This window comes from Populus nigra, chromosome 7 (assembly GCF_951802175.1).
Source record: "Populus nigra chromosome 7, ddPopNigr1.1, whole genome shotgun sequence".
Taxonomy (NCBI): Eukaryota; Viridiplantae; Streptophyta; class Magnoliopsida; order Malpighiales; family Salicaceae; genus Populus; species Populus nigra.
This window is the reverse complement of record NC_084858.1, coordinates 7234180-7258049: the sequence shown is the minus strand read 5'-3', so window position 1 is coordinate 7258049 and position 23870 is coordinate 7234180. Positions and strand designations below refer to the sequence as shown.

Here is a 23870-nt window from a genome sequence, read left to right as displayed (position 1 = left end):
CAAAAACAAAACAAAATGCATAAATTTAGAAAAAAGGAAGACGAAGGGAATGATTTTTGATGAAATTGAAAAATTTAATTACATGAGATTTTTGAAATATCCTCTTAAAAAAATTACCTTGAAGATGGTGTTAATTACATCGTGTTGTCAACGATGTAATTGACATGAAGAAGTATGGAACCCCGAGAAAAATAGAAGACGAAGGTAAATTTGGTGTATGGTTTGAGTTTAGGTCGACGATTTAGGTTGGAGACGGGTAATCTTTTGAGTGTTTGAATGATTTGTTGACAGATAAAAAATTTACGATAAGATCTTACAATTGGAAACAAAATGGGTAACATAATGAAAATTTAGAAGGTGAAGAGGCTGAATGAAAGGCAAGAACAATGAAGAGAAAGGAAAGGCATGCTAGAGAGAAAGGCAAGAAGATGGACGAGAGAGGAGACAAGTTAAGCAATGACAAGATTATTTTGGACAATAGAAAATCAACAGTTTAATGGTGTCAGTGCACTCTGTGTGCAATTGTGGTTAGTATTCAACAAAAGCAAGTCACATTTGCTTTTGCTGAACCTGTGGTTGCAACACAGGATTTATGGGTCCCACGAGTTGAAAAGTGTGATTAACATGCTAACCAAACAACATAATTTTGTGGTTTCAATTGAATGTAGAAATTGCCATAAAAACAAACTGGTTCTAAGAATACTAACATTATGTTCTAAGCTTAACTCGAATCCATTCCCCGTCTGTTTTTCTTTTGACTTCTAGTCCCCCAACATCATCTTCAGCGAGGATGGTCAAGGCTCCACCGTCCTTGTGTCGACCAACGCCAAGAGCTAGTTGTGGAACAGGGCAAGGGGGATAATGATTGAGTCTAATGAAGCTGGTTTGGTCTTCAAAGAATCCATGGAACCTATTCTCTGGTAAGCCTAGACTCAGGGCAACGAGCCCCAGCAACTTGAAGGCTAGTTTTTCCACGTCTTTAGCATATTCTTCCAAGGCCTCCCTGCATTCAAGACCAAAGAAACGTTCATAATCTTATATTATCAAAGAACTTGTAGATTGGCCTAAAGTTGCGGTAGCTAAAATTTCTTCGACTGGTGTAGGGGGACCGAACTAATCACAAAAAACTACACATTCTATACAATTTGGGTTCACATGAATCTCATCCCTGTAAAAAATCTCCGACAAGCAGCTCTTGAATCTAATTTTCTTTCAATGGATTAGATTCCAACAATATGATTGGTATGATTTATATGGAATAAAACTAGTTTGTCTTTTATAGCAACTATAACATGAGACTTTCACAACCAGTGAATGCTAGCTAGCAACAAATTCTCTCTTGTTGAACACCAAAATGCAGATCTCTATCTTGATTTTATTGCTCACAGCTGCAACAGGTAAACAAGGTGTCCAAATTGTGCAAAAGTTTTGTTTTTTTTTTTTTTAAAGTACAGTTACCTTAGTTCAAGAGGATACTCGGGCCATTGATCATTTAACATTCGGTAACTTCCTTGTCATCAGGCTCATACGAGGATGGTACAATGGTTGGAGTCTTCACAGCAAAATCAAACACTTCTTTCCAGTCCCTAACATTTTTGGTATGCTCGGTGTCATAATAACCCAACACCTTCCGCTCGTCTCTCCTAACCTTCCTTTTCTCCTCTAATGGCTGACCGAAAAATTGTCTTGATGCATTCTCAATCTTTTGTCGCTTGTCAAGAGGCACCCCATGATTGATCACTTGAAAGAACCCCAAGTTCTTGCATGCATTCCCTATCTCCTTAACCAGACCATCAAGTGCTTGAGAGTTACCCAAGTTGGTGTTAGGAGAACTAATTACGGATAAATCAATTAAGGGTATTCCTTCTGCTTTGATGATCTCAAGCTTTGGCCTGTGCTCAAGGTCTTGAATGAAGGCTGGATCAACCTCTCCCATGATGATCTCTCTCTCTCTCTCTGGAGTAATTTTTTGTAAGCAAAAGGGTTGTGGGGTATGGTCTTATTTATGCTTCGAGAGCTGGTTTAATACGAAGTGAACCTAGACAGAATCCGTGGTGTTCTTCGGATGGGGTAAACGCAGACAGATTATGTGACGTTTGTGCTGGCAATTTTTTTTGACAAAAACATTTTTCGACCTTAAAAATAACACTTGCCTAAATTTGATTCATGCAAGTTGAAGATGCTTTACGTTTCTCTAATTTAAATACATTGAATGTAGACATTTTTTTATGAATACCGCGACAGTAAATTAATATTTGTTTTTCTTTAAGCCACCCAAAAAAAAAAAATTAACGAAATAATTTAACTAATTAAGTTTTTAATTTACACATTAAAAATTATCAGTACATACAAACTAACCTTAGGGTTATTGAAGGTTTATATGGTCATTAATTTCAGGACCTGTGAAATTAATCGAAGTACATACAAACTAATCCGAACATCTAAATTAATAATAATAATAATAATTTCATATCATATAATCATTTTAAACCAGACTGCCCTGATGCTATATTGCTACGGCTAGAATGGGGGTGTTTCTCCAATCCGACAAGTGCTCTAGTCTGGAAGCATATGTTCGGACCGGTTCGGACTTCAGATCTATCTCTATTTATAATTATAATACCAAGCTAGGTCTAATTTGGTCTGTGACTTGGGTCAATTTGTGAGTTGATGGACCAATTCAATTTTTTATTAAAACAATTATATTTTATTTTTATTTTAAAAATAATACATCATTTTTATTTGGTAAAAAAGCCACAAATTTTATAAAAAAAAGAAGAAGAAGGGAATGATTTTTGATGAAAATTTTAATTACATGAAATTTTTGAAATATCATCTGAAAAAAATTACCTTAAAGATGACGTCAATTACAACATGCTGTCAATAATTTCTGGGTTATGAAGAAATACGGAACCCAAGAAGAATAAAAAACAGAGGCAAATTTGGTGTATGGTTTGAGTTTAGGATGAGGATTTAGGTTGGAGATGGGTAATTTTTTGAGTGTTTGAATGATTTGTTGACAAACAAAAATAAAACTATAAGATCTTATAATTGAAAACATAATCGGTAAAAAAATAAAAATTTAGGAGGTGAAGAGGCTAAATAAAAGGCAAGAACAATGAAGAGAAATGAAAGGCACATTAAACTGTGCAGTTGTGGTTAGTATTCAGCAAAAGCAAGTCATGCTTGCTTTTACTGAACTTGTGGTTGAACATATAAATTATGAGTCTTACAAGTTGAAAAGTATGGTTGAGAAGCTAATCAAATAATATAATTTCGTGGTTTTAACATAGAAGTAAATACAAAAACAAACATGGTCTAAGAATTTTATTTATTTTTAAACAACATTATGTTCCTTTTTTTCTTTTTACAATTTTTTTAAGACTAGTCTTTATTATTATTTTTTATTACATTTTACTCACTAAAAAAAACTTATTATTGATGTTTTTTGGATTAAGGATTTTCTCTTTAATAAAAATTCATCAACACACGTGTGACAAATCAAAAAATCAGAAATTTATGGATTAAAATGAAATTGAACACATTTCCCGAGAAATGCCTTTTTTTTTCCAAGAATTCTTATTCTTTTCAATTTTTTTTGTTGTTTTTATTTTTTTAAAAAAATATTGAAAACAGGGTAAAAAACAAACGAGCAATGACAAGGCTTGCTCAATTATTTTCAGATTCACGAATAGAATCAATCCACATCAACAAAAATAACGCAATATTGTATCTTTATTCATACCAAATCCCATTATTTTTTACACGATACTGCTGAATCTCATAGAAGAGACTTTTTCTGTAGAAGGTAGTGATTTCTTGCTACTTGATGGACAGTGCTCCCTCTAGCTTATCAGCTAACTCGGACTCTGGTATCCTGAAGTGATAAATTTGGATGTTCTCAACATCAAGCTTCTTGAAATTACCGCGCTTTCTTCTGACAAAAAACTTTCCCCAATTGTATGGCTTGTATCTGACAGGGTTTTGCTCATTTGTCAGCTCCTCCAGGGGCTTCACATCAGTGTAGTGTGCCGGGTTGAAGAAAAACGGAATGGAAAACCTTTCCCTCTCAGAGTTCACCATAACTCTATGTTCCACACTCTCATAAGCATCATTGCTCCAAACCTGCACAAGAAGTAAAGATTCTACCAAGTGACTTCGGCAAATGCAAATCTCAGAAACAAGCCTGCCAGATAATTGATTAGTGTTAATTGCTAAATCATCTTATCGTACTGTGATTTTGGTGATGGTACCTGGATAATGTCACCAACATTGATGATAAAGGCATCCGGGATTGGCTTAACACGAATCCATTCCCCGTCAGTTTTTCTTTTGACTTCTAGACCCCCAACATCATCTTCAGCGAGGATGGTCAAGGCTCCACCGTCCTTGTGTCGACCAACGCCAAGAGCTAGTTGTGGAACAGGGCAAGGGGAATAATGATTGAGTCTAATGAAGCTGATTTGGTCTTCAAAGAATCCATGGAGCCTATTCTCTGGTAAGCCTAGACTCAGGGCAACGAGCCCCAGCAACTTGAAGGCTAGTTTCTCCATGTCTTTAGCATATTCTTCCAAGGCCTCCCTGCATGCAAGACCAAAGAAACATTCATAATCTTATATTATCAAAGAACTTGTAGATTGGCCTAAAGTTGCGGTAGCCAAAATTTCTTCGACTGGTGTAGGGGGACCGAACTAATCACAAAAAACTACACATTCTATACAATTTGGGTTCACATGAATCTCATCCCTGTAAAAAATCTCCGATAAGCAGCTCTTGAATCTAATTTTCTTTCAATGCATTAGATTCCAACAATATGATTGGCATGATTTATATGGAATAAAACTAGTTTGTCTTTTATAGCAACTATAACATGAGACTTTCACAACCAGTGAATGCTAGCTAGCAACAAATTCTCTCTTGTTGAACACCAACATGCAGATCTCTATCTTGATTTTATTGCTCACAGCTGCAACAAGTAAACAAGTGGTCCAAATTGTGCAAAAGTTTTGTTTTTTTTGTTTTAAAAAAAATTACAGTTACCTTAGTTCAAGGGGATACTCGGGCCACTGATCATGAAACCATTCGGTAACTTCCTTGTCATCAGGCTCATACGAGGATGGTACAATGGTTGGAGTCTTCACAGCAAAATCAAACACTTCTTTCCAGTCCCTAACATTTTTGGTATGCTCGGTGTCAGAATAACCCAACACCTTCCGCTCGTCTCTCCTAACCTTCCTTTTCTCCTCTAATGGCTGACCGAAAAATTGTCTTGATGCATTCTCAATCTTTTGTCGCTTGTCAAGAGGCACCCCATGATTGATCACTTGAAAGAACCCCAAGTTCTTGCATGCATTCCCTATCTCCTTAACCAGATCATCAAGCGCTTGAGAGTTATCCAAGTTGGTGTTACGAGAACAAATTATGGATAAATCAATTAAGGGTATTCCTTCTGCTATGACGATCTCAAGCTTTGGCCTGTGCTCAAGGTCTTGAATGAAGGCTGGATCAACCTCTCCCATGATGATCTCTCTCTCTCTCTCTTGAATAATTGTTTGTAAGCAAAAGGGTTGTGGGGTATGGTCTTATTTATGCTTCGAGAGCTGGTTTAATACAAAGTGAACCTAGACAGACTCGGTGGTGTTCTTCGGATGGGGTAAACTAAGCAGATGCAGACAGATTATGTGACGTTTGTGCTGGCAATTTGTTCTTTTACAACAACAATTTTCAACCTTAAAAATAACACGTGTCTAAACTTGGTTCATGCTAGTTGAAGATGCTTTACGTTTCTCTGGTTAAGTAATTAAGTTAAGTAATACTCTAAAAAGGCGTGGGAAAAGCACTGTAGCTTCCCATGCCTTTTAACTTTCTCTATTATTTCCTTATTATTAATATATTATATTATTATAATTATTATATTATAATTATATTATATTATATTATTCTATTATATTATAACATATCCTAAAAAAATACTGTAACTGCTTTCTTTTCTTTTTTTTTTTAATTTTTTTAATGAATTTTTTTTAATTTAGTGTGTGCACAGTGAAATGTATCACTGTGCACACAGTGATACACTTGACTTTTTCTTCTTTTTTTTGGTTTTTGTTTTCCTTTTTTTTTTCCGCCTATGGTTTTTTTTTTTTCATTTTTCTTTAATGAATTTTTTTGGTTTAATTTAGTTTGAAATTTTTTGTTTTTTTTCTTTTTAATCAATTTTTTTCGTTTGACCTATCGATTTTTTTTTCTATTTAGTTATCAAATTTTCATGACACGAATCTCACGTTTGACGGGTTAACCTGGTTTGACGAGCTAACTCAATTGATTCAGATTTTTTTTCTTTTTCCTCATTGGTAATATGCTTATGTCTTTTGTTTGTTTTTGTTTTTTTTTTAATTAATTTTTTTTCGTTTAGTTTAAGTTGTTAATGTTCACTTTTTTTTCTATTTCTTTTAATGAATTTTTTTTTAATTTAGTTTGTTAATGTGAAAAAAAAAATTTATTTAGTTATCATACTTTCATGACATGGATTTCGGGTTTGACGGGTTAACCTGGTTTAACGAGTTGACCTGAATTTTTTTTTGTTTTTTTGTTTTTTAATCATTTTTTTTCGTTTTGTTTAGTTTGTTAATTTTTTTTCGTTTGACTCATCGATTTTTTTTTTCTATTTACTTATCAAACTTTCATTATGCGAATCTCAGGTTTGACGGGTTAACCTGATTTGACGAGTTAACTCAGTTGATTCAATTTTTTTTTTCTTTTTCCTCATTAGTAACAGGCTTATGTCTTTTGTTTGTTTTTGTTTTTTATTATTTTTAATTAATTTTTTTTCTATTTAGTTATCATACTATAGATTACTACAGTATTTTTCTTACATGGTTTTTGTTTGGTTACAGTGTTTCCCCCACATGTTTTTTTTTAAATTATCTTTGTTAAATTTATTTTTTCAATATTGAGTTGGTTGAGAATTTAGCTTTAGCTTTAGCTTTCCCCACTTTTTTTTTTCATTTTTTTAAATTTTCCCCGCGTTTTTTCATTATAATTATAATTATAATTATAATTATATTGTATTATATTATATAACTGTTTTTTTCTTTTGTTTTTTCTTTTTATTTTTTTTAATGAATTTTTTTTGTTTGATTTAGTTTGTTAATGTTAAATTTTTTTTATTTATTTTTTTCATTTAGGTTAGTTTGTTAAAGTTAATTTTCTTTCTATTTAATTATCAGACTTTCATACTTTCATGACACGTATCCTGGGCTTGACGGGTTAACTTGGTTTGATGGGTTAACTCGGTTAGTTTTAGGTAAACCTGTCATTTTTTTTATTTAATTATCAAACTTTCATGACGCAAATCCCAGGTTTTACGGAATAACCTGTTTTAAAAGGTTGACCCAATTAATTCAATGTTTTTTTTTCTTTTTTTCATTAGTTTTTTACTTCCTGTTGATTTTTTTTCTTTGTTTTTATAATTAATCTATTTAATTATCACACTTTTATCACACGACCTTATAGCCAGACCCACATTCAGTATTCTTGGATCCGGTGTTACAGCCAGACTCACTTAAACTTCTTGGGTATAACTTTGCAGAAAAACTCAAGATTTTTAAATTTTTATTGTTTTTTAATATTTTTTATGCAAAAAAAATGACCCGCGGCATCGCGCGGGTATCAATACTAGTAATACTCTAAAAGGCGTGGGAAAAGCACTGTAGCTTCCCACGCCTTTTAACTTTCCCTATTATTTCCTTATTATAATTATATTATATTATATTATTCTATTATATTATAACATATCCTAAAAAAATACTGTAACTGCTTTCATTTTTAAAAAAATTTTTTTAATGAATTTTTTTTAATTTAGTTTGTTAATGTGAATTTTTTTTATTTAACAGATTTTCATAACACGGTTTCTGGGTTTGATGGGTTAACCTAATTTGACGAGTTAGCCCGAAATTTATGTTTTTCTTTTTAATTAATTTATGTCGTTTAGTTTAGTTTGTTAATGTTAAATTTCTTTTTATTTAATTATCAGACTTGCATGACACGTATTTCGGACTTAACGGGTTAACCCCGTTAATTCTAGGTAAACCCATCAATTTTTTCTATTTAGTTATCAAACTTTCATGACGCGGATCCCAGGTTTGACTCGCGGCATTGCGCGGGTTATGTAACTTTCCCCACGCCTTTTATGCATCAGTGTTTCACTGTGCACAGTGAAACTCTTAACTTTTTTTTTTTCATTTTTTTTCCTGTTTTCATTTTTTTGTTTTTTATGCCTTTATGAGTTTTTTTTGCTTTTTTCTTTGTGTTTTTTTTCTTTTAATGATTTTTTTTTGTTTAATTTAGTTTGTTAATGTGAAAAAAATTTTATTTAGTTATCAGACTTCATGACACGGATATCGGGTTTGACAAGTTAACTCGAAATATTTTTTTGCTTTTTTCCTTTTTAATCAATTTTTTTTCATTTAGTTTAGTTTGTTAGTTTTTTTTCGTTTAACCCATCGATTTTTTTTTTCTATTTAGTTATCAAGCTTTCATGACGCAAATCCCAGGTTTAACAGGTTAACTCAGTTGATTCAGATTTTTTTTTCTTTATCCTCATTAGTAATAGGCTTATGTCTTTTGTTTGTTTTTGTTTTTTTATTTTTAATTAATTTTTTTGTTTAATTTAAGTTGTCAATGTTCAATTTTTTTTTCTATTTAGTTATCAAACTTTCACGACACGAATCGAAGATTTTGACGGGTTAACCTGGTTTAAAGGGTTAACCCAGTTAATTCAGATTTTTTTTCCTCATTAGTTTTTTTCTTTCTATTGATTTTTTTCTTCTTAATTAATTTATGTAATTATCACACTTTTATGACACGACCTTGCAGCCAAACCCGCATCCAAGGCTACTGGGTTTGGTATTGCAGCGAGACCTACTGGGTTACGCAAGTTTAATGTTATTATTAATATTATAAATATTACTTTTGGGTCAAGCGTTACAGCCAAACCCAAGATTCTTGGATATAGCTTTACAGAAAGACCTAACACTTTTAGATCTTAGCTTTTTCTTGGTATTTTTTATACAAAAAAATTTACCCGCGACATCGCGCACTCTAAAAGGAGTCGAGAAACTACTGTAACTTTCCTATTAAGTAATACTTTAAAAGGAAGGTATGATAAAACTACTCTAGCTTCTCCATGCCTTTCACTTATTAATATATTATATTATTATAATTATTATATTATATTATAGAACTGTTTTTTTTAATTTTTTTTTGTTTTTTAATGATTTTTTTTGTTTGATTTAGTTTGTTAATGCCAATTTTTTTTTAGTTATCAGATTTTCATAATACGGATCCCGGGTTTGATGGATTAACCTGGTTTGACGAGTTAACCCGAATTTTTTTTTAATTAATTTTTTTCGTTTTGTTTAGTTTGTTAATGTTAAATTTCTTTCTATTTAATTATTAGACTTTCATGACACGTATCCTGGATTTGACGAGTTAACTTGGTTTGATGGGTTAACCCAGTTAATTCTGGGTAAACCCGTCAATTTTTTTTTTTCTATTTAGTTATCAAACTTTCATGACGAGAATCCCAGGTTTTACGGGTTAACTTGATTTGAAGGGTTAACCCAATTAATTCAGATTTTTTTTCTTTTTCTTCATTAGTTTTTTTCTTCCTGTTGGTTTTTTGCTTTGTTTTTTTCTTTTTAATTAATCTATTTAATTATCACACTTTTATAACACGACCTTATAGCCAGACCTACATCTAATATTCTTGGGTCCGGTGTTGCAGCCAGACTCACTTAAACTTGGGTCATGCAACTTTAATGTTATTATTAATATTATAAATATTACTTTTAGGCTAGGCGTTGCAGCCAAACCCAAATCTCTTGGGTATAGCTTTGTAAAAATACCCAACACTTTTAAATTTTAGTTTTTTTAATATTTTTTATGTAAAAAAAAGACCCACAATATCGCGTGAGTCATGTCACTAGATGATTAGAGTCATCTAACTAGTTTAGATACATTAAGTGAAGACATTTTTTTTTATGAATACCGCGACAGTAAATTAATATTTTTTTTCTTTAACCCACCAAAAGACAAACAAAAAAACAAAAAGAGATTCATATCATAAAATCATTTTAAACCAGACCGCCCTGATGCTGTCTTGCTACGGCTAGAATGTGGGTGTTTCTTCGATCCGACAAGTGCTCTAGCCTGGAAGCATATATTCTGTGTAGATTGTGATAGTGAGTGTAATTTAAAATATATTTTATTTAGAAATATATAAAAATAATATTTTTTTTATTTTTTTAAATTATTTTTGATATCAACGTATCAAAACGAGAAAATATAAAATATTAATTTTAAATAAAAAAATTAAATTTTAAGATAATACGATTTGAACTGTATTTCTAAACACACAAATAGTTAGATTGGTTTTTCTCATCTATTTTTATTCATAATTATAATACCAAGCTGGGGTCTAATTTGGTCTAAAATTTGGGTCAAACTTGTGTGAGTAGATGAAGCAATTCAATTTTTTTATTAAAACAATTATTTTGGATTTTTATTTTTAAAAATAATACATCATTTTTTTTTAGTAAAAAAGCCTCAATCTACATAAAACTTAACCAGTTACAAGTTGCTAGGTCACTAAATTAAGCCACCAGGCTGGGCTGAGTCAGGTTTTATAAACCATGTCTCTACTCTAGTGCAGGGGACTGACTCGAGAACTTTTGTTTCTTTACCATTCAGAATATTAGGCAGTCAAGAAAATATTTTGACGTTGGATCGTTTATTTGTCTACTACCCTGAAAAGCATAGTAGCGATTATTGTTTAAATTATTTTTTATTTTGAAATGTATTAAAATAATTTTTTAAATTTTTTAAAAATTATTTTTAATATCAGTATATTAAAACGATCTATAAATATATATTTTTTTCATTTTAAACAAAAAAAATTTAAATTTTTTTGAAACGCGGTGGAAACTCACCCTTCTATGTGTGTGTGTGTGTGTATGTATAGCTATTTCATCCGTACTCTATTATGGTTATAATTTATTTTGATTTATTTTTTTAACATAAAAAAATTCAAAGTGAAAATTAAAATTTTTATAGAAACATTTAATTAAATAAAATCGATAATTATCTATGTATGTAAATGAAAAAAATCATTAGCAATAACTAAAAGAGAAATTAGAAAAATTAAGATAGTGAGGTAGATCAAGATATTTAATCCCGTAAAATGAGACACTTACTCGTTTATGTCTATCAAATTTGTTTATAAAAATTAATAAAAGATAATAAAAATAAAACCACATATGAAACTGATTGGATAAAATAAAAAGAAAATAATATTATGCAATTCCAAACATATTAGAAATATTGTTTCAAAATAAATATTATTTTTATAAAATAAAGTTCAAAACAGCTCTGTGTTGCTTTAATTTGACATCCCTGTTTATTTTTGCTTTTTAAAAGTGTTTTTGAAAAAAAATAATTTTTTTTTAATTTTTTTTCTTTACTTCAAATTAATATTTTTTGATATTTTTAAATAATTTTGATATACTAATATCAAAAATAATTTTTTTAAAATAAAAATTTTTATTTTTAATATATTTTTAAATAAAAAATATTTTTTAAAAAACTATTACCATACTCCGAGGCATCCATTTGTAATCTAAACAATATAATCACCTGTCCAGCGCAATGGCAGTGGCCTCCACTTATATTTGAGTCACCGAAGACAGTGAAACACCTGTTTGTGTGTGATTAAGGCATCTAATATCTTCATTCGCACAGACTTCAACGCATGCTTTTCAAGTTATGAAACTTCTTATAACCTCATACCTACAGCAACAATCATCAGAAGAATACCTGGAGTAGATGCTCTGAACTAACAACAAACAATCAAAACTATCCAAAAAAGTTAACTACCAGGTCTGATATGTAATGTTTTGAAATAAGAAGAAAAATTTAAGAGGAAATGGCAACAATGCCCTTGAAAGAGTAGGTTTTATGTATAAATGAGAGGGATGTTTCAGTGTGTATGTGTATACATATATATATATATATATATATATATATATATATATATATATATATATGAGAGAGAGAGAGAGAGAGAGAGAGAGAATCGGGAGGAGTGAAAGAAAGGAGCAGAAGGAAGAGAGGACAAAAGGAAAGGGAAGAGAATTGAAGAAATTAAGTGTTTAAGGTAAGATTTAAATTTGAATGAGTTTAATTGTGGTTTTTAGCTTTGATTTTAAATTTGTTAAAGTTTAGGGTTTGAAGTTGTATTTTTAGAGATTAATTGATGAACTGGTTGTTTTGTGGTGGATTAATTGATTATACTATGATGGTTATAGGTTGATTACTAGTTAGATGGCCTGCGCTACGCCGCGGGCTCACCTTTTATTTTCATTAAAAAATCATTAAAATTTAAGACTCAAGAGAATTAGATCCCGACACAGGACCCATTAGACCTAGGTGTTACCGCAGGAGAAAAGAGAATTGGATCATGGCCGAGCACCCAAAAGAATTAGGTCCTGACGACTGATTCATTAGCATTGGGTCCACACGCGGACCTAAACAAATTGGGTTTGGCGGCAAGACCCAAGGCAAGCGAATTGGGTCCCCTGTCAGGACCCAACTCTCTTGGTTCAGCCTAGGACCCATTAGCCTTGGGTCCTGCCGTTAGACCCAAACGAATTGGGTCTTGCTGCAGAATCTGTCAGTTTGGGGTCCAGTTGCCTGGACCCCTTAGTCTTAAATCCTGACGCCAGACCCAAGAGAATTGGGTACTAGCGCAACACCAAAAATACATGGGGTCGGTGTCCGTACCCACCTCTCTTAGGTCCGACCCTGTTGATGGACCTAACAGCCTTGGGTCTTGTGCATGGACGCAGGACCCATTACATTTGGGTCTCGAAGATGGACCCATTACGTTTGGGTGCGGATGATGGACCAATTACTTGTGGGTCTGGAAGAGGCCCGACTTGTAGGTCCGCTAATGTAAAGCGAGGAGTTGACATAGACTTGGCAGGTGTACAAATACAATGGAACTTGGACTCGATAGCGGCCAACTCCACGGGACACGTGGACTTGGCAGCTCTAGCGCCAAGTGTCTTTATCCAAGTTCTAATAGGGGACCCAAAAGAATTGGGTATTGATGTTGGACCCATTAGCCTTGGGTCGTGGAGTTAGGATCCATTAACCTTGTGTTCTGCCACTTGACCCATGGCAATTGGGTCCTAGGCTAAAGCAAGAGAGTTGGGTCCTGATAGGGGACCCAATTCGCGTGCCTTGGGTCTTGCCTCCAGACCCAAGAAAATTGGGTCCTAGGCTGACCCAAAAAAATTGGTTCCTGAAGGGGGACCCAATTCACTGGGTTTGTGTGGGGACCCAAGGTTAATGGGTCAGGTGCTAGGACCTAATTATCTTAGGTCCGCGTGTGGACCTAAGGCTAATGGGCACTGCAGTAAGACCTAATTCTCTTGGGTTCCCCAGCAGCACCCAGGTCTAATAGGTCCTGCGTTAAGATCCATGTCTAATTTGTCCTGCTTTTAGATCCAAGGTTGATGGGTTCTGTGGCGGGACCATTCAAATTGATTAATTATTATAGAAATAATATTAACTATAATAAAAATAATAACATTATAATACAAATAATAATATTTTTCATATTAATAATAATATTAAACCTGTCTCGCCCATTTTTATAGTTCTTGTAGTAATAATGTTATTTTAAAAAATTTAATAATAATTTTTGACTTATCTGCTTAAGTTATATTTTTTAATCTTTTTTTAAAAAATATTTATGGTTTTTATTTGATAGTAATAATAGTTTTTTAATTTACTAATAATAATAATTATTATAATTATTAATTTTACCCTTTAAATGAAATTATCAATAATATTTCTTTCAAATTTATTAATGATTATATTAATAATTTTAATGATTATAAAAATAATATTAATAATAATTGATTTTAACTTTTAAATTACACCTATCTTTTTTTGAGTGGGATAAGTCCAAGGTAGCAGCAGTGCAACATGCATGTCGGAACCATTACTCTTGGACATGGCAACGGTCAAGTTCAAGGTAATTGCACTTAACAGGTAGCCTAGTCCAAGGCACCTGATCTTTAGAGCCGGGCAAGTCCAAGGGACACCTAGACTTGGCTGGTGGCCAAGTCGACAACAGCATCCAAGTGCATGGGATAATTGGACTTGACAGATGCCCAAGTCTACAGGACAATTTGACACATATTGTTTTTTTTTCTCCTGATGGTTGGTCAAGCAACAAAAATGTTGTATTTTCTGGTACATCATTATGAATTTGATTAGTCTTTCGGGTAGGTATTCTTAATTCTCTCATCTCTTGAATCTAGATACAAAAATGGAAAAGACTCCTCCTCCAATTCTTTAGAGTTATGAGACGCATTTAAATTCAATAAAAGTCCTCAAAATTCAAAATACAAAAAAAAAAAAAATTAGAGGGAGGGGTCAAACTTTTTTTATAATTTGTATGTAATTTGCAAATGAAAATAAATTTAAAATTAAGTGTAATTTGATAAAATAATTATATTATTAGAAAATCATTTTAAGCCAAGTCTAGTGTACTTGGACTTGGCAGAGGACCAAGTCTAGGGTATATGGAAGGCGACAAAGTATGGAGGTGCAATATTTTTTGCTAGGATGAAAATAACATCCATGGAAAAGATGAGATTGCTAGGTAATAACAAAAGAGAATTGCAGGCAAGTCTAATATTAAAGGTCTGATAATATAGATAAAGTTATAAACAAAAGTAAAAGTGTGAATAGGTTGCCAGATTATTGAGCACTTAAAGGACAATGTTGTTTGCACATTATATCAAAATTACAGAGGTAGCAATCATCTTCTTGTTGCAGAAATCCAAGTCATTAGTACATAAATTGCTAGTTCTCCTGTGATGGAAAGACAATGAAAGAAATAACATAAAAGAAGAAGAAGAAAGGATGTGTGAAACTTGTATGCTGTAAGCATGTGTAATATAAAATAACATGGAATAATAATTTGTACAATAAAAGAAAAGGAGTTTGCTATAATTTGATGCTTTAGTTAATGTTTTTTTTACATGTTAAATAGTCTCCAAAAAAATGTTTTTGGTTTTTTTATTCTGTGTTGCAGATGGAATTGAATGTTGAAAATTCTATCAATATTTGTGAATTATATGAAGTTAAATGTGTGGATGAGGCAAGAAAATAAAAATCACATGTGTTTAATTTTTTTTTAACATTACCTTATGTACAATTTATATAGCCATTATAAAACTTTATTTAAAGTTCTATTGATTTCAAGTCTCATGGCATCCACCAAGGAAATAATCATATGTGACAATGATTTGTAATCTAAAAAAGAGTAAAAAGTTGCAGGCATAGTTTACAAATAATAATAAGAAGCAATGAAAGAATGTGAGGTTAAAAATCAAACCTTTGAGGGTGATGAGGATGTTGTTCGTTGTTTTTTTAGAGGTGGAAGTGAGTGATCAAATGTAGCTATGCTCTCTAGACTTCCTTGAGCTTTAATTGCGTTGGCAAGCTCATTTTCATGACTTTTAATCGAGTTAAGGAGATGTATGACGGAAGAACTATAGGTTAAAAACCATCTAATTTAGCATGTGTCAAGGACAAAATTTTTTTATAAAGAAAGTGTGTGGTGAAAGGTAAACTTGCCTAAGTTGTGCTGTAGTTTCAAAATCAAGTGCATGTCGTGCTCCACAGTTCAGGCTTGTTTCGTTGTTTGGTGATGTGTTCTAGGATGATGTCTTCAAGGAATTAGGAACAATTTTGATTTGTGTGATAATATTTTCTGGAGTACATAGATCTATAAGAACCTGTTTCGTAGAGCTTAATGGAGTAGATGTCTTGGATGTAGTAGATAATTTAGCTTTTGTAGGTGGTGTTTCGAGAGGATGGATGCTGTTAGTTGTGGTGTCATCAAAGATATTAGTTCTGATTAGGGGTGTTCAAAAAAACTGACCAACCGATTAAACCGAAAAAACCAAGAAAAAATTAACCGAAAAAACCGAATAAACAGATTAAAAAATAAAAAAAATCACCCGGTCCGGTTCAGTTCTGGTTCAAAACAGCTTAAACTGATTGAACCAAACCAAACCGAACTGGTTTAAAGAAAGGTATAAAACAAACCATCCCTAACCCTAAATCACTTTCTCCCTTTCCAGCCACCACCCCCCTCTCCCTTTCCAGCCGCCCCTTCCCCTTCCCTTCCCCTTTCCAGCCACCCCTTCCCCTTCCCTTTCCCACGTCCTAGCCTTTCCCTTTCCCCTTTCCCTCTTCCCCCTCTCCCTTTCTAGCCTTCCCTTCCCTTTCCTACTTCCTAGCCTTACCCTTTCCCCTCTCCCCCTTTCTAGCCTTCCCTTTCTTTTTCCCCTTCTCAGCCTTTCTCTTTCCCCTTTCCCCTTTCCCCCTTCTCAGCAACCCCACCCCCTTCCCATTTCCCTTTCCTTTGCCCCAAAAGCGAGTGAACAATGGTTATCCAAGCTATACGCTTTTGACAGTCACCCTCCTTGCAGATCGTAAGCCCAGAGGCAAGGAGGGCTTTTAGAAGTTATTCTATTGTGTCAAAATTGTATAGTTTGATTATTAATATACAAATATTTCTTAACATCACCTGAAAGGGGAAGGGGAAGCGAGTGAACATTGGTTATCGTCGTTACCATAGAAGAGTCCGGTTTTTCTGGCTAAAAAACCGACCCGAACCGAACAAAACTGGTTCGGTTTGAACTGCTTTTTTGTTTAGTCTGGGTTGTATTATTAAAGAATATTATTTTCCAGTTCGGTTGTATTTTAGGGTTAAAATTGGGCCGTGAAGACCCCTAGTTATGATAATCTCACATTTGTTGGTGGTGGATTTGAAAGCACCAAAACGAAGCTGCAAAATCATGCTCTTATTTAACTTAGCTGTTATGACAGGCATAATAATTGATGGATCAATAAATTTTTTATTATAGATATAATGGTGGGCTAATGATCTAAAAAAATTCTCAGCTGTTTTTCCAAATAAAAGGAAATTAATGACATTTTATCCATCAGTAACAATGCATTCTAAACGGAACCTATGATATAAAATTGATGACATGTTCATTAATAAGGAGTGTATGATTTTGTATCCAAGGAACATGTATTGTTTGCATTTTTTTATTTAACAACTTAATATTGTCTTAGTTAAGAAATTAGATAAGTTACCATGGAACTGGAATAGAGTTAATAGTATCAAGATCCATGCATGTGTAATTGTTTTCGCCGCTATTAAGTTTTTTATTGCATTTTGGACAGCTTAATTGAAAAAATCAAAGTTAACAATCAAAGCTTGACAGCTGAATCTCAAGTGCTGGTAACACAAATGAAATATATGTTAGAGGGGTGTGGTTAAATGAAATTGAATATGAAGAAGTTAAAGCATGTTATCAAAGTTAATAATAGAGGGGTGAAAAAAATAACCTTGTGCTCATAAGGATTCATGCGAAGAATCTTATGCATTGTTCTCCTATTTTCTTTGATTTGTTCCTCCATTAGCAAAATAACATTTGAGGATTAGGGGAGTTGTTGGATTTCAACAGGTAGTCGTGCAAAACTGAATGTAGAATTGATGCAAAAAGATGGTGAAAAAATTAGTTAGAAAAAAATTTGATAATGGTAAAGCATAAGAGAGATGGTTGATGTTGGGATAATTTATAAATTTTTATATGCTAAGCATTCTAGTATGTCTGGATTGAAGTACCAAAGAGAGGCAGCTATACCGTTAAGATTTGGTTTTCCTTATGAAGAAAAGAGTTTTTTTTTAATAAAACAAAAAAGGAAGTAGCTGGATTAGACTAAGAATAAAAATCTGAAAGATTTTTTTTAAAGAAAAAAATTAAATGGAAGTTGAAATTATACTTAAATTCTGTGACATGAAATCCAGCAAACGCAATGATGATTGGAGATAGTAGGTTGCGAAGAGCGAGTTCATCAAAGTCTTGGGCACTATCACCCAAAAGAGTTATCTGAAGCTCCTTACCACTTGAAAAGAAAATACAAAACAAATTTTATCAATAAGTTTGATAAAAGTAAAGTAATTGCATTTAATTTTTGAACTTACCATATGGTCTTAAGCATGAATTCTCTTTTATCTTCAAGCATCTGTCCATGAACCATAACTTGTTCGAGTGGCTGCAATGTTTTAAGTCTTCCAAGGACATCTTAAAAAATAGAAATGAATATTTTTAAGTGATCTTGTCAAATTAAATTGAATAATACATATGTTTTATAAAAGGTTAAATGAATGAAGTAGATGACAAACCTGTAAGAACTCTAGATCAAGGTTGTCAAACTCGCGAGTTGACTCGTAAAATCATACGATTTTACGAGTCAACACAGATATAACGTTCTAAATCGGGTAAAAAAATCGAAAATCAACAAACTCAGTGAAACTCAACCAAACTCGGTTAAAATCGGTCAAACTCGATAAACTCGGACCGAGTTTGACAAAATTTACTGACTCTTTTCAGCACTTTCCATCTCATTTGTCTCTAGTCTCCAGTATACAAAACATCCATGTTCATGGGCACCCACCCACCACTAGTGAAGTGTAGCGGTCACCAGAGAAGAATAGATTTGGGATGGGTTGAGGGGCTGGGTTGCTAGGAGAAGCTTTTGGTGGGTTTTTTTTTATTGCAGACATGGTGTCTAATCCTAGATCTTATGATGTGGGATTTGGTGATGCCAATGGATTTGATTTTTGAGGGTTTTTTTTCCTCCGTGATAACTGAGATTATCGAAAAAAACTTGAACCGAACGTAGAATAGGAATACGCAGTTCACAAAGAAGGAAGCTAAAGAAATGCTTATCTCAGGGCTAATAGGAAAATCCCGAACACTGTCTTCAATAGCTGCTGATTCGAGAAGGTTCTTGTTCTCGCAAAAACCATGGCGTTCGATGCAACCTAGTCCGGCCTTTGTCCTAACAGCTGAGCCAATAGCAACGCATTCAATAGCAACAGCCTAGGTAATGGTTGGTGGGGGAATGGTGGTCTTGACTTTTCTAGATCCTTTATTTTTTCTCTTTGAATAGGTGTGGACCACACCGTGTGGTTGTTGGAACAAGAACACATAGGGCATGTTTGGTTAGTGTGGAAATAATCAAGCATGTATTGTATCTTATTTTTTAAGAGTAAATGTCCAGCTTAAAACAAAATTTTCCCATAAGAATCATAAATTTTTTCATTAATTAGTAGAAAAAATTACATGGAGAATAGACATAATATAGGATACAATTCTGGTTTTCATGATTTTAATTGTTCATGATTCTTTGTAAATATCTAATGGTTTCGGTAAATAATTAAATATATAAATAAATCCTCTAAGAGAAGTGATCCAGTAATAATTAAAAAATTATATGGTTTCATGATTTTATTGGTTCTTGAATTGTTTCAACACTAGTAGATTGTTTGTTTTAAATTTGTTAATTATTAGTTAATGAAAAGTTGTTTAAATTATGTATGAATTTATATTTGAACTATATATTTTAAGGTATTTGAACTATGTATGAATTTTTATTTGAACCGTGTATTTTAAGGTGCTTGAACTCTATATGAAAAAAAAAATTCCTTGCGATTTTATGATTTTACGATCCGAGTTTATTTTGCATTTTCCATGCCGTGTCAAAAATGCGTTTTTGACAACCTTGCTCTAGATCATTTTGACATGGTCATAATATGTGCATGGTCAATAAAATTGGAGTAGTATCTAGAAACATAAGGCTGAATAGTTTCAATGGCTGCAATGTTTGTGTTAGATTTGAGATCAATTACAACATCATGGGTAGCAACTGTGTTTATTCTTTGTTTTTATAAGTATAAAATCCTTTGATTTCATAGTGATTTCCTTCAATAATTGTTGTTGCAAATGTTGGGAGATCCCTTATTTTAGCTAAACCTTGAATAGCTCTACCTATATAAAAAAAAGTTTAATGTTGGAATGAAAAAAAAAATTGTTCACCATGTCAACAACCAAATGGATTAGAATTTTGAATGCAATATGCAATAAAGTTTAGAATTTTTAATGCAGTATGTAATAAGGTTTTATAAATTATTTAAAGAATATTTTTTTTTACCTTGGAAGCGAGGTATTGGCACCACTTGAATATTAAGGCAAAAGGCTGTAAATTATTCCTATACAAATTTTAAGAAAGATTTTCTAAGCTAAGAAATGTGTCTTTAATTTAAGGTAAAGCATTATTCCTAGCAGGATGGACATATATTATAATCAATTATTGTAGATCACTGTAAAAATGAAAGTTGTATATAAAAGATGTATAGAATAAAAGATATATATACTTTTTGGTTTCTTCTCAATTCTTGTATATAGTTGAGTGTAATATACCTGGTAAACCATGGGTGTAATATGGAATTATTTTGAAATTTTCATACTCAATTGGTGTAGTTAATAGTTAATGCATCATAAAACTTTCAAAACTAAATCATGTCAAGTAATGGAATATGTGAAAGTATAAAATTTTCTATGGATTATATAAAGCAAATGCAATGCAAAGGGTTTGTCTGGTTTTTTAAACAGGAACAGAACGAAGCTGATTGTTAATTATATATAGATATGAAATATATGGAAGAGGATTGGTATAGGCACGACATTCAGATATTTCATATCAGTGATTGTAAAAGAAGATGACTATTGCATATAATTTTGATAATATTTTTACACAAAAAGCATTCAATGTTAAAAATACATTGTTCTTACATGATCATTAGCTATGTTATATTTTTTTACAATTTCAATAGTGAAAACGTTTTTCCAAGGAACTGAATAAACAATTCTTGATCTAGGAGTGAGTTTAACTATAACAAAGTCTAGAGTAACAAATTAAAAAGGAAAGGAAACTTGGTTTTTTATAGGGGAATCCTGGGAGCAAAGAACTATCCTTGGTTAAGTAAAAAAAATGGTAAATTGTCAGGTAAAAAATATATTTAGAAATGAGTGGAGATGTATTATCCAAATATTTAAATATATAGAAAATAAGATTCATCAATGGTTATATTTTCATGATAAATTTTATCTGGTTATTAACAAAAACACAATTAAAATTGCTAGCTAGCCATTAAATTTAACAATCCAAACACGACAAGCTCTAGCTCGTAATGAAGGGTAGAAGTTGTATTTTTTAATCTTTTTTATAGGTAGAGCCATTGTCCTGCAAGTGATTAATAAAAAAATAAAATTAGGAGTAATGATAAAAACAACAAAGTTAATATTAACAAAAATAATATATGAACGGTAAATTGTGGGGCATGTATTGCAAATATTTTACTTAAAATAAATGGGGGAAAACAACAAATGGAAACATGCTCAAATAAAAAATAACAATTCAAATAATTTTATCTTACCTTAGAGAAGCAAAAAAAAAAAAAAAAAGGAATAAAAGCTTGGCAAATAAATAACACATGGTTCCAAGAGATTATGACATTGATAGAGAGCGAAGAACATCCTCATACACAATGTTTTTCGCATAGATTGAATGATTTCCTTTAGCATCGCATGTGATAATTTTAAGTCCTTATTTTGAGGTAACACGTGAAAGAGCAACGTATAATTGTCTATGAGTGAAAATTGTTCCTTGAGAAAAACTCCAACAACCTTCAACAGTTATCCTTGACTCTTATTTATTGTCATAGCATAACATGGTCTTATAGGAAATTATCATCGTTTAACTATGAATGGACATTTTGTATCATTTATTTGAAATACAATCCTAGTAATGAAAACACGATTGCCAATAAAAGAACCCGTTATTATTGAGCTTTTATGACCCTCTCAACAAGTTGTGTAACAATAAGTCTTGTTTCATTACATAAACTAGCTGACAAATTAAGATTGCATAAAAGCATTATTGGTGTGCATTTTCAAGGAAATTGTATGGGATAGCACTCCATTGAACTTAAGTTGATTGATAAATTCAACAGGATACAAAATATCTGCATTGTTGTCATCCCTTGATACTTTGCAAACATTATCAGTACTTAGGTAAATTCGCTTCATTCCTGGTAACATGTTAAAGATACAATCGTTGATTTCAGAAACTGTAATATTTCTTGGAGTTACAATTTCTCTCTCTCTAAAATAACATGGATCAATATTGATGTCACAAACATAGGGATACACTGTTGAGATAATTGCTAATATAAGGTCGAATCTAGCTTTAAGCAGAATATCTTGTGGTATTTTAATCATGGATGCATCATAATCATTAGGGAACAAAATATCCTGCTGAATTCCATCACCAATTGTAAGAATCTAGTTGGTAAAAATAGCAAGTTCTTTCTTTTGATCATCTGAAAGTCCATTGGATGATAGCCTCGTGTTCTCTGTAAGATTGAGAACTTTAAATTTAGACCACAAAATAAAGTTGCAAAGAGATATATGAACAATGTATTCCTTTGTTCCTCCGGGAATAACATGCAAAATCTGTCTGAAATCTCCTCCGAATAAAATTGACTTCCCACCAAATGGTTTATCATTGGGCAATTCGTTACCATTTGTTAAGACATCACGAAGTGAGCGGTCCAATGCCTCAAAGCAACATCGATTATTCATTGGAGCCTTATTCCACACAATTAGAGAGAGGTCATTTCTAGAAGTCGTGCAAGGTCTGTTTTTTTTTTTAATCTTGCGTGATGAAGTATAAGAAACATTAAGGGGAATTTTAAATCTTGAATGAGCTGTGCGACCACCAGGTAGTAAAAGTGATGCAATACTAGATGATGCGTTAGCAAGGACAATCAAACCATCTGATCTCAACCGATTAATTATTGTATGCCACAAAAATGTTTTCCATGTCCCTCCATAGCCTTGAACAAAAATTAGTTCTTGTCTTTTTTCAAGGATAGATTTAAGAACACAATTATAAATATTTAGTTGACATTGATTGAGTTGTGGGAAAGCTAATGAATGCTGACATATAAGATATATAATATTGTAGTTAAGTTCTTCTCTCAAAAGTTTATTCCTTATTTCTGACAATAAATGCCCATCAGGCATTAGAAGCTTGTGTTTCTCAAGAGATGAGGCAGCAACATTGAATAGAAACTCATGCTCATATAAAACATAGTTTTTAAGCTCATCATCGAATAATTTAAGATTAGGCATGGCAAAGCTAGACTTGAAACGGGTGATAATATCATCATACATTGAGCGCCAGAATTTATTAAACAAAACTTTTGGATCAGCAACATCATAGAAAAGAATAATACTAACAAAGAGATTCCTAATATGAGGAGATGTTGCATTAGCCATGGCCTCACAAAAGACCTCTTCCCATTTTTTTCATCTTCCAAAAGACATAAGTTTTTGCAAGCAAGTTGAAATGTTGGATGCATAACACCCGAAACATTTTTTAGATAATCAAAGCTCAACGCTCCTCTCATAAAATAAAGCTCTCCTGAAGTAGGGTGAACATATGTTAATCGACCAAGACTAAAAACTTTTCATCTTGGAATTTACTCTTTTTGACCAGGATCCTAAATATATTTATGTGGAAATTCTGAGTAGTAAAGTTGACGTGCTTTATGATTAACTCTATTACGTGTGAACCATTCTATGAGCATTGTTTTCTTAATACCTGGTTTTTGAAGTATTGATTAAAGACTTTCATTTCCTGAATAAACAACATTTTGATGTAATGGCAAATGGATCTGAAGTCGTTCAATAAGAGGTGATCTTAAATGTATTGGAAATTATAGAAGATGTCAGACCGCTTCATATGGGCATCTAAAACGATGTATGGATCTCATCAGTATGGTCTTTCTCAACAACAACTCTACA

At 32.3% G+C, this 23870-nt stretch overlaps 1 protein-coding gene and 1 pseudogene across 1 annotated transcript; both read right to left on the bottom strand.

Annotated features, from left to right (window-relative positions):
• Positions 1-708: 708 nt before the first annotated feature.
• On the bottom strand, positions 709-2119 carry LOC133699446 (protein DMR6-LIKE OXYGENASE 2-like; annotated as a pseudogene).
• Positions 2120-3717: 1598 nt separating this feature from the next.
• On the bottom strand, positions 3718-5659 carry LOC133698963 (protein DMR6-LIKE OXYGENASE 2-like). Its single transcript, XM_062122073.1, has 3 exons — positions 5041-5659; positions 4254-4581; positions 3718-4125 (listed from the first exon to the last, which is right to left on the bottom strand). Exons 1-3 carry the CDS (start codon positions 5517-5519, stop codon positions 3823-3825), a joined length of 1110 nt encoding a protein of 369 aa, XP_061978057.1. The 5' UTR covers positions 5520-5659; the 3' UTR covers positions 3718-3822.
• Positions 5660-23870: the final 18211 nt, after the last annotated feature.

What these genes read in the sequence shown, in the direction of transcription:
- LOC133698963 (XM_062122073.1), bottom strand. Translation starts at nt 5,519, where the DNA reads ATGGGAGAGGTTGATCCAGCCTTCATTCAAGACCTTGAGCACAGGCCA. An exon ending in GAGTATCCCCTTGAACTAAG is followed by an intron (nt 4,582 to 5,040) that starts GTAACTGTAATT and finishes TCTTGCATGCAG; the next exon opens with GGAGGCCTTGGAAGAATATG. An exon ending in ATGTTGGTGACATTATCCAG is followed by an intron (nt 4,126 to 4,253) that starts GTACCATCACCA and finishes CTTCTTGTGCAG; the next exon opens with GTTTGGAGCAATGATGCTTA.